At 43.4% G+C, this 15,552-nt stretch overlaps 1 protein-coding gene across 1 annotated transcript; it reads right to left on the reverse strand.

Annotated features, from left to right (window-relative positions):
* Positions 1 to 618: 618 nt before the first annotated feature.
* Positions 619 to 14,444, reverse strand: LOC124864439 (telomere attrition and p53 response 1 protein-like). Its single transcript, XM_047359216.1, has 5 exons — positions 14,054 to 14,444; positions 12,994 to 13,074; positions 11,165 to 11,232; positions 10,773 to 10,983; positions 619 to 3,488 (listed from the first exon to the last, which is right to left on the reverse strand). Exons 1-5 carry the CDS (start codon positions 14,247 to 14,249, stop codon positions 3,172 to 3,174), a joined length of 873 nt encoding a protein of 290 aa, XP_047215172.1. The 5' UTR covers positions 14,250 to 14,444; the 3' UTR covers positions 619 to 3,171.
* Positions 14,445 to 15,552: the final 1,108 nt, after the last annotated feature.

The following is a 15,552-nucleotide window of genomic DNA, read 5'->3' on the forward strand; positions in this document are numbered from 1 at the left end:
GTTAACCTGAATCACAAATAAGTCTTTTCTACATCTATGCCAACTTCAATTCCTCAAGTACTTAATTGAAAAAAGCTCAATTTAAGGGGTGCCAAATATTTTTGCTGCAAAATGTGTCCTTTTGTCACTTTCATCACAATATGTACATTTTAAATTTTAGTATTTCAAGGCCCAGCACCCAATTTGTAATAGAGAAACAAAATGCTTCAAAAAAAGAACCCACTCTGAAAACTTCAGTTTTAGTTCGGAGCCACAATATGAGCATTTCTTCTTTTTTATTAAACATAACTCATACAATTTCAACTGAACTGTTTTATTTATTTTGCAAAGTGAACCACATATAATCATACCAACAAATACTTAAGTATATAGATTAGCCATTTATCCTATTTTAGACAAATAAGTATCCAGAAACAGCTGATCAGTTTTGGCTCTGAAGACATCATGTGGCACGGAGTCAGTCTGATGAAGGTGATGAAGACCATGACCGACTGAGGAAAGGAACAAAAGAAAATGTGAACTGGAAACAAACCAAAGCTAGCTAACAGGCCTTGAGGAGTTTGGAGAAACAACCTGAATTGTGGGTAATGTAGTTAAACTTTAGGGAGCAGAACAATCTCAAATGACCAGGTTTAATTTTTTTCCCACCACCTGCTAAGACATCACCAACATGTCATAAAAAGAACAGAAGGTTTACAGCCAAACATTGAAGTTTGTTTAAGGCAGACATCCAAACAACACCAAAATGGAGTGTTAAGATACTTAACAGCAAGCTCAGCATGAAGAAGACATTTTCACCAAGGGGCATGTGGACAGGTCAGGATTACTTCAGATTCCTGTGCAGTATTTCTGCCTTGAACAATCTGTAAATTCAAGACAGACTGAACTGCTATATTTGGGTAGTAGGACGTTTGGAAAAATGGGGCAGATCACAGGGAAATGTTTGATTTCTACATACAATCTGCCCTGAGCAAGCAATACTTAATTTTATTGGCAATGTTTTGAAACAAAAAAACAAAATTCACGCAAAATAATTTGGGAAGTTTGTTACATTTCCACCGTTTTAACAGAATCGACAAATCAGTCAGTTTTTCCTTCAGCCAACAGCCGAATATAAAAGATGACGATATTTAACACAATGAAATCAGTGACTAAAATGGCACAGCAGTGTATGCTTTAAGTAAAACTTTAAGGACAAAAAAATAAATAAAAATAGAAATTGAATGGCGCGAACCAAGTTCACAGGAGGGGCAGAAGGAAAGCAGGAGAGACATTTCAAGTCAGCAAAATGAAAATCATTTCAATCCCAGAGAGCTTTCTACTAACTTATGAACGGATGCTACGCCTGGTTCAGTTCATCTTTTCCAACAAAAGGCTTCCTGGAATGATCCGATTAGAGATGCACCAAACTTCCAGCCAATTTTCGCTCGATGGACCGTTCCAAGATTTTTTCAAGAGTTTAACAAAAACAAATAAGATAATGGTTAGGGATCTGTGCTTTGATGGATAGACGGGGATGTTCTAGTACTTAATTTCTTCTAGATTTAAAGATGCAGCACATTTTACTCTAATTTTTGCTTTAGTCCTTTAAAGAAAGGGAAAAAAAAGCTAAATCGGCTGATTAGAAATAAAGAAAACAAACTTTAAGAAAAAGACTGATTAGTGCATCTCTATTTATGGGGATAATCAGATCACAGGTGTGGCTACCAGGGTCTTTTCTTTCAATCTTCTAATTAACTTAAAACCTTCATAAGACCAGTTCACATGTATTGTACCACAACTAGTCAAACATACTCATTTATTTGACCTCAGTGTTTGCTGTAATTCATCTTGAAAGGACAGAAACAACCAACATTTTATGAATGAAACGTGCCCCAGAAACATTATTTATTATGAAGGGGTGGGGGACGGACAATTAGATTTATTTATGCAAAACTCCCATTGACATGAAATGCTCCAACATACAAGCCCAGCTTAAGAGCACCTGATGTGCACCAATACAACATTTAGAATAAATTAAATAATTTCCTCAGACTGGGATAGCCACACAAACTGGCTGGAATAAAATGTTTTGCTCTTTTTTTTTTTTTAAAGCACTTAAACAAAAGCTGGCCTGCTTGGGGTTAAAGAACAACTATTTGGGGGAGGGGGATGGAAGAGCCGATTTGCTTGCATGAGTTAGAGGAGATGGCTAAGTGCGAAAAATTAAATAATTACTGCAACTCATCAGAATTGTCACCCAAACACACAAGAGCAGCTGCTCTCAGGATAAAATGCAGGGAAAGAGAAAGAAGTGTGTCAGACAAACCGCAAGACAATTTCCATTATCAAACTAACATAAAAAAAAAAAAGTTGAGCAAAGAGTTTGTGTAGAATTAACTTGGCTATTCCAGCTGCAAAGAGTGGCAATTAGCCTATAATCTTAACACTGGTGGTTAAACAGAAACATGACTGGAGACCGAGTCACAACTGAAGCAGGGCAGAAAGATGAAAACATGGTCTGAATGTCCAAACATTAATATCCAGCTGCTAGATGTCATCCACCTAACAAACAGAGATATGCAACCGGCTACCAATGCCACAAATGTCCCAAATGTGATGCACCACTGTCGGGCAACAGGAAGTAACAGAAAACACAAATAGGTTGTCTGACCAGGAAGCGAGCCTTGGACGAGCATGGGTCCAACATTTTTTGGCGAGCAACTCAATTCACAGAGTCCGACATTTGATCATGGCCCTCTCTTCCTTATTAAGGTGATGGGTGAGGATGACACACATACACACACAAACACACACGTGTCAGAGATTAAGTGGCTTTTTGCTTGTTGGACAGCACGGCGTATTTCCATTCATCGAGAACTGTCTACATCCCAGAATTAGTAAGTGACCTCCTTCTTTGTCTCCTTTCCAGGGCAGCTTGGTCTGAGAAATCTGTGAGGCAGTCCAAACTTCCCACTTAGTTATGCTCTCTCTCTCTCACACACACAAACACACTGCTCTGATTTTGGATCTGTACTTAGTGTTGGGAAAGGAGACAAGGAACACAATTCATGAATAAATGCTTCAGGTCTCACTTTCATTTTCAGCCCAGACGCTAGGAAGTCTATATCCATCCTGTGTTTGAAGACTTCATCCCAACCTTCTCACGCAGGCAGGCAGGCCGACGACAGATCAAATCACCCTGTTGCGTTTGTGCGTAGGGGAGTCTGTAATGACGTCACTACACTGGGTGGAGTTACGTTTCCTGGTTCCTCCTCCCCCGGCGGTAGCAGAGCCGGTAGAGTCCAGATGTCTGGCCATCTCTTCTGTAATGAAAGTGTTCAGATCGACGTCTTGGAGCCCATTACGCCTGCTGCGGCACACCGGCCCAGAGCCAGAAGAACTGCCTCCACTCGCGCTCCCTGTGTTACTGCTGCTCCCGCTGACGTGTGTTGGAGAGCCCGGAGCACCGGAGCGCACGCTGATGCTCGCCATGGCCCCACTCAGACCTGAGGAAGGACGGGGAGACACCAAGCAAAAAGGCATTACTGAAAGATGACAAGTAACAAACATACATTCACATGAGAGCGAAATAATAAAAAAAAAATTCTCCTTCAATTTCCATTTATTGAATGAGAATATTTTTTTTATTTCGCTCTCAGACCATATTTCGCTATTCAATTTTGATTTATCCCGTCCTTGAACTGCCACCTTAACGTGGTGGAGGGGTTTGAGAGCTCGAATGATCCTAGAGGCTATGTTGTCTGGGGCTTAAATGTCCCTGGTAGGGTCTCCCATGGCAAACAGGCTCTAGGTGACAGGTCAGACAAAGAGCGGTTCAAGAATCCCTCATGATGACGATTAAATCGAGACACGTGACGTCGCCTGGTACGGCGGAGCCGGGGTCCCACCCTGGAGCCAGGCCATGGGTCGGGACTCGTCGGAGAGCGCCTGGTGGCTGGGTTGCTCCTTGCGGGACCCAGCCGGGGCAATCCCGAACGAGAGACGCGAGGTCATCCCCCAGTTGGCCCACCACCTACAGGGCGAAACGTGAGGATTGGGGGGTGGACGAAGGTTGAGACCGCGGCGGCCCGATCCCCGAATGCTTAGGCTGGCTCTAGGGACATGGAATGTCACCTCGCTGGGGGGGGAAGGAGCCTGAGCTTGTGCGGGAGATCGAGCGATATCGACTAGACATAGTCGGGCTCGCCTCCACGCACAGCGTGGGCTCTGGAACCCATCTCCTTGAGAAGGGCTGGACTCTCTTCTACTCTGGTGTGGCCCACGGGGAGAGGCGGCAGGCTGGTGTGGGTTTGCTTGTTCCCCACCAGCTCAGCCGTCTCGTCGCATCCCTGCACTTTCGGGTTGGGGAAAAGTTACTGACTGTCGTTTCGGGCTACGGGCCGAGCAGTAGTGCGGAGTACCCGGCCATCTTGGTGTCCCCGTCAGGGGTGCTGGATAGTGCCCCTGACAGGGGACTCCATTATTCTCCTGGGGGACTTCAACGCCCATGTGGGAAACGACAGTGACACCTGGAGAGGCGTGATCAGGAGGAATGGCCTCCCCGATCTGAATCCGAGCGGTGTTTTGTTATTGGACTTCTGTGCTAGTTATGGATTGTCCATAATGAACACCATGTTCAAACATAAGGGTGCCCATCAGTGCACTTGGCACCAGGACACCCTAGGCAGGAGGTCAATGATCGACTTTGTTGTCGTATCATCAGACCTTCGGCCGCATGTTTTGGACACTCATGTGAAGAGATGAGCTGTCCACTGATCACCACCTGGTGGTGAGTTGGATCCGCTGGAGGAGGATAATGCCGGACAGACTTGGCAGGCCCAAGAGCATAGTGAGGGTCTGCTGGGAATGTCTGGCAGGGATATATTCAACTCCCACCTCCGGGAGAGCTTTGATCAGATTCCGGGGAATGTTTGAGACATAGAGTCCGAGTGGACCATGTTCTCCACATCTATTGTCGACGCTGCTGCCCGTAGCTGCGGCCGTAAGGTCTGTGGCGCCTGTCGCGGTGGCAATCCCCGAACCCGGTGGTGGACACCGGCAGTAAGGGACACTGTCAAGCTGAAGGAGTCCTATCGGCTGCGGTTGGCTGAGGCGGCTGACGGGTACCGTGAGGCCAAGCGTGCTCCGGGCTGGGCTGTGGCAGAGGCCAAAACTGGGACCTGGGAGGAGTTAGGTGAGGCCATGGAGAAGGACTACCGGTTGGCCTCGAAGTGATTCTGGCAAACCGTCCGGCGCCTCATCAGAGGGAAGCAGTGCTTCGCCAACACTGTTTACAGTGGGGGTGGGGAGCTACTGACCTCGACTGACATTATCAGGCGGTGGAATCAGTACTTCGAGGATCTCCTCAATCCTGCCATCACGCATTCCCTGATGGAAACAGAGGCTGGGAACTCAGGGTTGGACTCTTTCATCACCCAGGCTGAAGTCACCAAGGTGGTTAAAAAGCTCCGAGGTGGCAAGGCTTCAGGGGTGGATGAGATCTGGCCTGAGTACCTCAAGTCTCTGGATGTTGTGGGGCTGTCATGGTTGACACGCCTCTTCAACATTGCGTGGCGGTCGGGGACAGTGCCTCTGGAGTGGTATACTGGGGTGGTGGTCCCCCTTCATAAGAAGGGTGACTGGAGGGTGTGTTCCAACTACAGGGGGATAACACTCCTCAGCCTCCCTGGTAAGGCCTACGCCAGGGTATTGGAGAGGAGAGTCCAGCTGATAGTCGAACCTCGGCTTCAGGAGGAACAGTGTGGTTTTTGTCCCGGCCGTGGAACACTGAACCAGCTCTATACCCTCTACAGGGTGCTCAAGGGTTCATGGGAGTTTGCCCAACCGGTCTACATGTGTTTTGTGGACCTGGAGAAAGCATTCAACATTGACCCTCGTGATGCCCTGTGGGGGGTGCTCCAGGAGAATGGAGTCGGTGCCCCTTTACTAGGGGCCATCCGGTCTCTGTACAAGCGGAGCAGGAGTTTGGTTCACATTGCCGGCACTAAGTCGGACATGTTCCCGGAGCATGTTGGACTCCGGCAGGGCTGTCCTTTGTCAAAGGTCCTGTTCATAACTTTTATGGACAGGATTTCTAGGCGCAGCCAAGGGAAGGAGGGCGTCTGGTTTGGGGACCAGAGGATTTCGTCTATTCTTTTTGCAGATGACGTGGTCCTGCTGGACCCCTCTAGCCAAGATCTACAGCATGCACTGGGGCGGTTCGCAGTGTGAAGCGGCAGGGATGAGGATCAGCTCCTCCAAGTCCGAGGCCATGGTTCTCGACCGGAAAAGGGTGGCTTGTCCTCTTCAGGTTGGAGGGGAGTTCAGGCCTCAAGTGGAGGAGTTTAAGTATCTCGGGGTCTTGTTCACAAGTGAGGGAAGAATGGAGCGGGAGATCGACAGACGGATCAGTGCGGCTGCCGCAGTAATGGGGGCGCTGTGCCGGTCCGTTGTGGTGAAGAGAGCTCTGAGCCGAAATGCGAAGCTCTCGATTTACCGGTCGGTCTACGTTCCTACACTCACCTATGGCCATGAACTTTGGGTCATGACCGAAAGAACGAGATAGAAGCGGCTGAAATTAGCTTCCTCCGTGGGGTGGCCGGGCACTCCCTTAGAGATAGGGTGAGGAGCTTGGCCATCCGGGAGGGGCTCGGAGTAGAGCCGCTGCTCCTCCACATCGAGAGGAGCCAGTTGAGGTGGCTCGGGCATCTATACCGGATGCCTCCTGGACGCCTTCCTCGGGAGGTGTTCCAGGCACATCCCACCGGGGGGAGGCCCAGGACACGCTGGACGGACTATGTCTCTCGGCTGGCCTGGGAGCGCCTTGGGCTCCCCCCGGAGGAGTTGGAGGAGGTGTCTGGGGAGAGGGACGTCTGGGCGTCTCTGCTGCCCCCGCAACCCGGTCCCGGATAAGCAAAGTACGAGAATTTCCATTTCTACTGCCATGCGAAAGTATTCCTACCCCTAAAACTTTTTCTACATCTTGTCACAAGCAATGAGAAATGTTTATGCATCTGATTTGGATTTTATGTGACACCAACACAAAGAAGACCAACACAAAGAAGCACAGTTTTAAAATCTGACAGAAAATGTTGTATTATTTTAACATTTAAAGTGTGGTGTTCATCTCCATCAAGCCCCACTGAGTCGGTACCTTTTGCAGAAAGTTACAGCTGTTAGTCTGTATGAATGCTTCTTCCAGTTTTGTACATTTAAAAACTGAAATTTCAGTCTGTTAGTTTTTGAAAAATGGCTCAAGCTCAGTCAGATGGAGATAATCTGAACATTAGTTCCTTTAAGTCTTGCCACTAACTGGTTTTACAGGTCCTTCTAAAAAAATTAGCATATTGTGATAAAGTTCATTATTTTCCATAATGTCATGATGAAAATTTAACATTCATATATTTTAGATTCATTGCACACTAACTGAAATATTTCAGGTCTTTTATTGTCTTAATACGGATGATTTTGGCATACAGCTCATGAAAACCCAAAATTCCTATCTCACAAAATTAGCATATTTCATCCGACCAATAAAAGAAAAGTGTTTTTAATACAAAAAATGTCAACCTTCAAATAATCATGTACAGTTATGCACTCAATACTTGGTCGGGAATCCTTTTGCAGAAATGACTGCTTCAATGCGGCGTGGCATGGAGGCAATCAGCCTGTGGCACTGCTGAGGTCTTATGGAGGCCCAGGATGCTTCGATAGCGGCCTTTAGCTCATCCAGAGTGTTGGGTCTTGAGTCTCTCAACGTTCTCTTCACAATATCCCACAGATTCTCTATGGGGTTCAGGTCAGGAGAGTTGGCAGGCCAATTGAGCACAGTGATACCATGGTCAGTAAACCATTTACCAGTGGTTTTGGCACTGTGAGCAGGTGCCAGGTCGTGCTGAAAAATGAAATCTTCATCTCCATAAAGCTTTTCAGCAGATGGAAGCATGAAGTGCTCCAAAATCTCCTGATAGTTAGCTGCATTGACCCTGCCCTTGATAAAACACAGTGGACCAACACCAGCAGCTGACACGGCACCCCAGACCATCACTGACTGTGGGTACTTGACACTGGACTTCTGGCATTTTGGCATTTCCTTCTCCCCAGTCTTCCTCCAGACTCTGGCACCTTGATTTCCGAATGACATGCAGAATTTGCTTTCATCTGAAAAAAGTACTTTGGACCACTGAGCAACAGTCCAGTGCTGCTTCTCTGTAGCCCAGGTCAGGCGCTTCTGCCGCTGTTTCTAGTTCAAATGTGGCTTGACCTGGGGAATGCGGCACCTGTAGCCCATTTCCTGCACATGCCTGTGCACGGTGGCTCTGGATATTTCTACTCCAGACTCAGTCCACTGCTTCCGCAGGTCCCCCAAGGTCTGGAATCGGCCCTTCTCCACAATCTTCCTCAGGGTCCGGACACCTCTTCTCGTTGTGCAGCGTTTTCTGCCACACTTTTTCCTTCCCACAGACTTCCCACTGAGGTGCCTTGATACAACACTCTGGGAACAGCCTATTCGTTCAGAAATTTCTTTCTGTGTCTTACCCTCTTGCTTGAGGGTGTCAATAGTGGCCTTCTGGACAGCAGTCAGGTCGGCAGTCTTACCCATGATTGGGGTTTTGAGTGATGATCCAGGCTGGGAGTTTTAAAGGCCTCAGGAATCTTTTGCAGGTGTTTAGAGTTAACTCGTTGATTCAGATGATTAGGTTCATAGCTCGTTTAGAGACCCTTTTAATGATATGCTAATTTTGTGAGATAGGAATTTTGGGTTTTCATGAGCTGTATGCCAAAATCATCCGTATTAAGACAATAAAAGACCTGAAATATTTCAGTTAGTGTGCAATGAATCTAAAATATATTAATTTTAAATTTTCCTCATGACATTATGGAAAATAATGAACTTTATCACAATATGCTAATTTTTTTAGAAGGACCTGTAGGTCCGGACACATTCATGTTTTCATCTAAACCATTCCATTGTACCTCTGGCTGTATGTTTAGGGTTGTTGTCCTGCTGAAAGGTAAATGTCCTCTGAACCTCTTCCCCTGTCTCAAGTCTTCCACCATTCCAACCAGCTTCTATTAAATAAAAGCAACCCCTCACCAAGATGCTGCCATTACCATGTTTCACAGTGGGAAGATATAGATTTTCCACCACAGACAGCACTACTCACACTTAAAAAGTGTAATTTTGGTCCTATGTAACCAGAACATTTTTACACAGGTTTGTCAAGTCTTCTGCATAGTTTGAGCAAACGGGACTACTTTTTGTCTCTTCCTTAAAAGGCCAGATTTTTTAAGTACACACCTATTCCATTTCTTGCCAACACATTCTCCAGCCTGAGCTGCAAAGCTATGCAGCTCTTTGAACGTTACAACGGGCCTCTTGGTTGCTTGTATGATTGATGCTCTCTTTGTCCGCACTGTCAGTTTAGGATGATGGCCGTGTCTTGGTAGATCTGCAGTTTGCAAAACTCTTTCCGTGCTCAGATGATGGATAGAGCAGCACACTGTAACATATTTAAAACTTGGGGAATCCTTTTATAACCCAACCATAGGGTTGCAAGGTATCAGTAAAACCAAACATGACATCCCTGACCTGCTGTATTTCTTGATTTTCTGTCCCCTTAAACACATGAGGTCTTCACAGTTTTATTAATATCGAAGTAAATTTACCCATTTGGTGGACACCATTACGTAGTTAGGCAATTGGCTTCACTAGATTATATGCAGGGGATGGGTGTATAGGGGGTGAATACAAAAAGGGCACCACACCTTACAGATCTGTAATAATTCCTTCAACATTAATTATGTGAACATTGTGTTGTTCATCCAATAAAATTCACTGAAGTTTGTTGTAACAAAATGTGAAAATATTCAAGGCGTACAATGTGTAGCATTCAAAATACACCTTTTGGATGAGGTAAAGTCTAACCCAGCCTCGAAAAAGTATTCGAGTAAAATGAATGATTTCAAAATGTCCTCGATTTAAGACAACATGTTCACTGTTTACTCAGCAAAGCAGCCCAAGTACTAGAAAACCACACAAATATCTCCAAGCCTTTAGTTTAATCTTCCAAGGTGACAACTGTACCACTCTGGACGACTTTGTCCAGACAAAGTGGAATCTGCAACAAAAGGCAGAAGAATCCAGAGTAGTTGTTTTCAAAGACAGTGTGTAAACAAGGGGCGTTTCCAAAGAGTTGGTGTTAATGGAGATTTGTGGACTGCTAAGCAAAGAAAAAGTGCTGAAAATAAGTAATTTACATTTAACGCCTAAAAACACACACTTTCACCTGTAAAAAAACACTCAAGCTGAACCTTTTTACTTTAAAATATAAACTCTTTAAAGCAAGATACCGAGGATTCACACATATACGCATGCATCTGAACTGCTAAAATGTATTTAAATCAAAAACAACCAAACTTGGGATTTAGTCTAATGTGCTCTGTAACATGCCTGTAGTGGGAGTTAAAATAGGACCAGCTATCACTATTGGCCAATGCAGACACACCCCAGCAAAAGAAACATATCTCATGGTGACATGTGGCAGAGAAGCATTACTGAAGCATGCTATCACACACAGAAACAAAGTCACCTGGTTCCCATCTGTACCATATAAACTACTTTACCATAGATGTCATGCATTGGCTGTGTTAGTGCATCAAACATTTACAATAAACACCAGCCAATGGCAGCTTCTATCGACACAATACTTCCCATATGTGCCAGTAAACATAATGTATCAGATTGCAAGACTATTTGCTGTGTCATAGGGACACTAAATTTTTCGTACCATGCAGAGCTATGGCCTCCCTGAAGGGCTGCAGGTCCGTCTCCACAGACGAGCCTGTCTCAGCTGGGGAATTAGCCCGGCTGGGGGCCACCATGGCCAGCCGAGAGTTGGTCCTGCTGCTTCTGTGTGGTGGGGCTTTGCCACACAGAAAGCTGATAAGATCCTCCCTACGGATGGTTCTTCTGCGCTTTTTCACCCAAGCCAGCATATCCTGCAATAAATAAATCAGCTGTATCTGATATCTGAGTCTTTGGTTTTTATGGCATGTATGGTAATCTGAAGTCAACTGTTTTCTACATTGCAAACAAATATGAAGGGAATGAGTAAACACAAGATAGCTTAGTTGAGAAAACGAAAAAAAAAAAAGAAGAGCAACAAAAACATAGACCTACCTTGTTACGTCGTTGGTGACCTATCTGGATGCCTCGGTCACAACTTCTCTGATGGGCTTCCACACTCTCTGTGATAGAGAACATTACTGATCATTATCTGAAAACCCTGCAATCATGGATCTAATAATACAATAATAATAATTTAAAAAAATAAATCAATCTTAATAGTATAGTACTATAGAGTAAAAGAGCAACAATAATACATGCTGTGCCTTAAATTGTCACATTACAACTGCAAACTTTAATTCATTTTTATAGAATTGTTTGGTGATAAACCAACACAAAGTAGAATTTAACTGTAAATTGAAAGGAAAATGCTACATGGTTTTCTACGTATTTTTTCAATTAAAAAGTCTGAGAAGTGTGTTGTGCATTTGTATCCAGCCCCCTTTAATCTAATACCTTGTAATAAAATCCTAATTAGTTATATAGTTCATCTATGAGTAGTTTAACCTCAGGAGAAATGCAGTCGTTCATTGATATTCTCAGAGGTTTGTAAGAGAACATCCGTGGAAAGATAGCATCATGAAGACCAAGTAACACTGCAGACAGACCAGGGATGAAGTTTGAGAAGTTTAAAGTCGGTCAGGTTATAAAACCGTATCTGAAGCTTTAATCGCCTCACGAAGAACTGTCCTATGAATCATTGGAAAATGAAATACATATGACACACATGGTTGTCCAGCTGGCAGGCAAGGGGAGAATTAATCAAAGAAGGAGCACAGAGGACCATGGTAGCTCTGGAGGAGGTTGACTGCTCATGTGGGGAAAAAACTGTCTCACACTGTGACTGCTTTACTGTAGCATGAAGAGGGAAGTAAGTTAAAAGGAATATGGATGAAGCGAAGTTCAATGCAATCCTAGAATAAAACATGTTACAGGCTGTAAAAATACTTGAGATTGGGATGAAGGTCCACATGCAAAGCTGGTATGGACATACCCCAAAAGACTTGCAGCAGTGAATACTGTGAGAAGTGGTCCTTGAAAGCATTGGCTCCAGGGGACTGAAAACAGATCTGCAAATCCCATGACACAATTATAAGCTACTTTGTAGAGCTGCACTACATCATGAATATATTGTCATCATTGTGTGCAACATATATCTGAGTGCATTAATTGTGGGCCATTATATTTTAAAGTGCCATCAACGTGCATTTTACATGCCAATGTAATATTCAGCCAGCTGGACAGTCTCACGGCAGCATTTGCTCGCACTGTACAAAGATGACATTGCCCAAAATCCTAAAGGTCAGAATGTAGGAAGCACAGATTAGAAAGAGAAGAGAAAAGACAATATGTTTATATCACAACCGTTAGCACCATTACATTATTTTCTTATATCATGGAGCCCTACTACTTTGTATTGGTCTAGACAGAATTTTAAAAACCCACCTTAAAGTTTATGGTTGTAACATAAAGGTTCAAGGGGTGTGAATACTTTTTCAAGGCACTGTAATGCATACTGTATAAAAACTAAACAAGCTTAAATTGACCATGAGAGTTTAACTTAGTATTGTAGTACTGGCCAATTTTGCTCTTACTTCTGTACAAGTGTTTCAGTTTCCCCTGCAAATACCTGATCTTGTGAGGTCTATTCACTTAATCCAGCAATCAATGCATTGACAAAAGTGCCCATGAAGACCACGTCTCACCATGGATCCACAAAAATGAGGACACCTGTTCAGTTCATCGTCTGATGGACCAGCCAATAAAAGCATGTCTGGGTACACTGATAGCCAGTGTTTAAACTAGTGGCATGAAGTCTAAATAACTTTCACCTTCAGTGGGAAGCAGCTTTAAAAGCATGTGCTAATCAGATGGATGGTTACCTTTGTAAAGGTTAGTTACTGCTGTAGCAGCATTCTGAAATGGCACCCACAGTGACAGGCCCTGCTGGTGGCATACCCTGTCTGTGAAAGAGAAGGCAAATAGTGGGTTACTGTACACTACACAACATCGAGCTTTTACATACAGACTCCCTGTGAGGCATATGTGACTGAAGCACAGCGAGGGTTGGGATTGAAGCGAGGTTCACTTTTAAACGCCATTTTGTCTGGCCTCTACAACTGCAGAGATGGGGTTTGGCATAAAAATAGATGTCAACACACAGCTAGACGGCCAACAGGGCAGCGGAGAGAAAGTACCGAACTTAACTGCACTCTCAGCAGCGAAGTTTATAAGTAACGTGAAATACACATACAAGATGAAAAAAATAGGTCAAAATTATTGTGGTTTAGGTGTATATATATATAAATACCAGACAGTTAAAGTAGGGAACCAATATTATCCTCGCCATCTTGTAATTTTAACGGTTGCCAAAAGCAGCCTCTAAATCAGCAAGAAACCATGGGTTTATACAACAATAACCATACAGTCATGCACTGTTATTAAACTTGTAAAAGACAGGTAAAAGAAATCCACTTTCACACTTATTAGCATTTGTTAACATTGACAGTCAGCTGGGAATGTCGCGTAGCTACGACTGTTGTTACCATCGCCATTTTGTAACAACTTGGCTAATGTTAAGTTAGCTACGATCTCCTTAATGTCAACAAACTACACATTTTAAAAGGAAAGTAGTCGCTAACATGTATTTATATAGCTAAACTTGATTTGCCCAGAAAAAAATAGCGTGGAGCACTATATATTTTTGCGAAAAGTAAATGCTAATCGCTGGCAACCACAAGCCAGCTAACTTTATCTTAAAAAGTCACCTGTAAACGTTATTTCTAAAACCGGCTAGCAAGTAGAGTAACAAGCTACCTAGCATTTAGCTGACAGTTACTGTAGATACAGAGCCAGGCTGCTAACCAAGTAGCAGATGGTAAAATTGCTACATATATCTCGCTCACCCATAACAGGCTGAAAAGAATGCGTTGTTTTTCTGACCTTTGTATAATTGGGCTACGGCAGTGGCGGAGTTCTGGAAGAGATGCCATAGTTTATCGTGGTCGTTGTCGGCCTCCTCCTCACCGGGGTCCATCTGTTCGGCTTCGGCTAAACATTGCCGCTCCCATTTTGAGAACCAGTGCTCTGGTCCGTGTTCCTGTATCTCCGAGTCCCCGTCTTCCTTCTTCTCCTCCATTTAATGCAATAGAGCGCGGAGGAAATTAGTTTTTTCTAACTTTTTATTTGATAGTATTTGAACAGCATATATAGATTTGTATACATTCAAATATTAAATATTTCTTATTTTTGTCCTCTAATGTAGCACCGCTCCCTCACCCGACTATCTCAGAAGACAAGCCTAGCTAACTATTTTTCTCTACTTGCCGACGTCTGGATATATACAGGACACACTATCGTGTTATGTACTTCACCCCACCCATTGCTACAGATGTCAACTACGATTGGCCACAATAACACTGTGGGTGGGGTTTAGATCTTTACACTTTATGATTGGCTTTCCGACACGTCCATCCCGGAACTGACAATGGAGCTAGAGCTTCAGACAGTTCTAGTTTTGTTGCAAAATCTGCTTTTAGACTGTAAAATCTGAGCTTTTTATATTCTATTCTATTCTATTAAATATTACATATTTACATTAGAAATTAATCATCCTGTTTTGTTGTCATGTGCATTTAGTACGTAGTTTATGAAAAACATCCTATGAAACATATTTTGCTCTCCCTTAGCTTGTAAGCCTTAAACAAATAGTTTAATCAATACAATTTTTAAAGTAATAACATAATTTTAGGAAATAAAATACGTTTTTAAATAAAACACATAAATAATTTTGATCTTATAGCTTAGAATTTTTAGTTTGAATACATTTTATTCTGTGCCTTAAAAACATTTCCAGATCTTACATTTAATATGCTGGTTCAACAGTTTTAAGGTTTAAATTACGGGAGCACCAAATGCTGTGTTTTGGCCTATCATTAGTTTTTCGAAAAGCTTGACCTGCCGATTTTAATTTTGGCCGATACTCATTTTCTTTATAACTGACACTGTTAGGTGTCATAAGGTCACAATACACCTTCAGTGTTCCAGTCTTATGTTGTCAACATTGGGGAGACAACTGTGAACCAAGCAAGTGACCTAGTGAGTGGATCTCTCAGTCAGCCCTCTTTCACAGCAGAACCAAAACAGGACATGGTGATTGGTTGATATGATAGCTTCCACGTGAATCAGTCTATCGCTGATTGCCCAAAATTTAAAAAAATCAGAGCCAATTGACCGGTGCACCCTTAGCTTAAATATTTTGCCTGATTTTGTCATTTTTGGGGGAAATAAAGTTCAGCACTGTTTAAACTAAAGTATGTCCAAAAATCCAATGTAATATGTGCTTATAAATAACAAAACAAATTATACAGATTTACTATTTCTAAATGGTAACATAGAAGGTTGAAAAACTAACTTAAAACGTTTACCTTAAAATAAAATAA

Source organism: Girardinichthys multiradiatus, chromosome Y (assembly GCF_021462225.1).
Source record: "Girardinichthys multiradiatus isolate DD_20200921_A chromosome Y, DD_fGirMul_XY1, whole genome shotgun sequence".
Taxonomy (NCBI): domain Eukaryota; kingdom Metazoa; phylum Chordata; class Actinopteri; order Cyprinodontiformes; family Goodeidae; genus Girardinichthys; species Girardinichthys multiradiatus.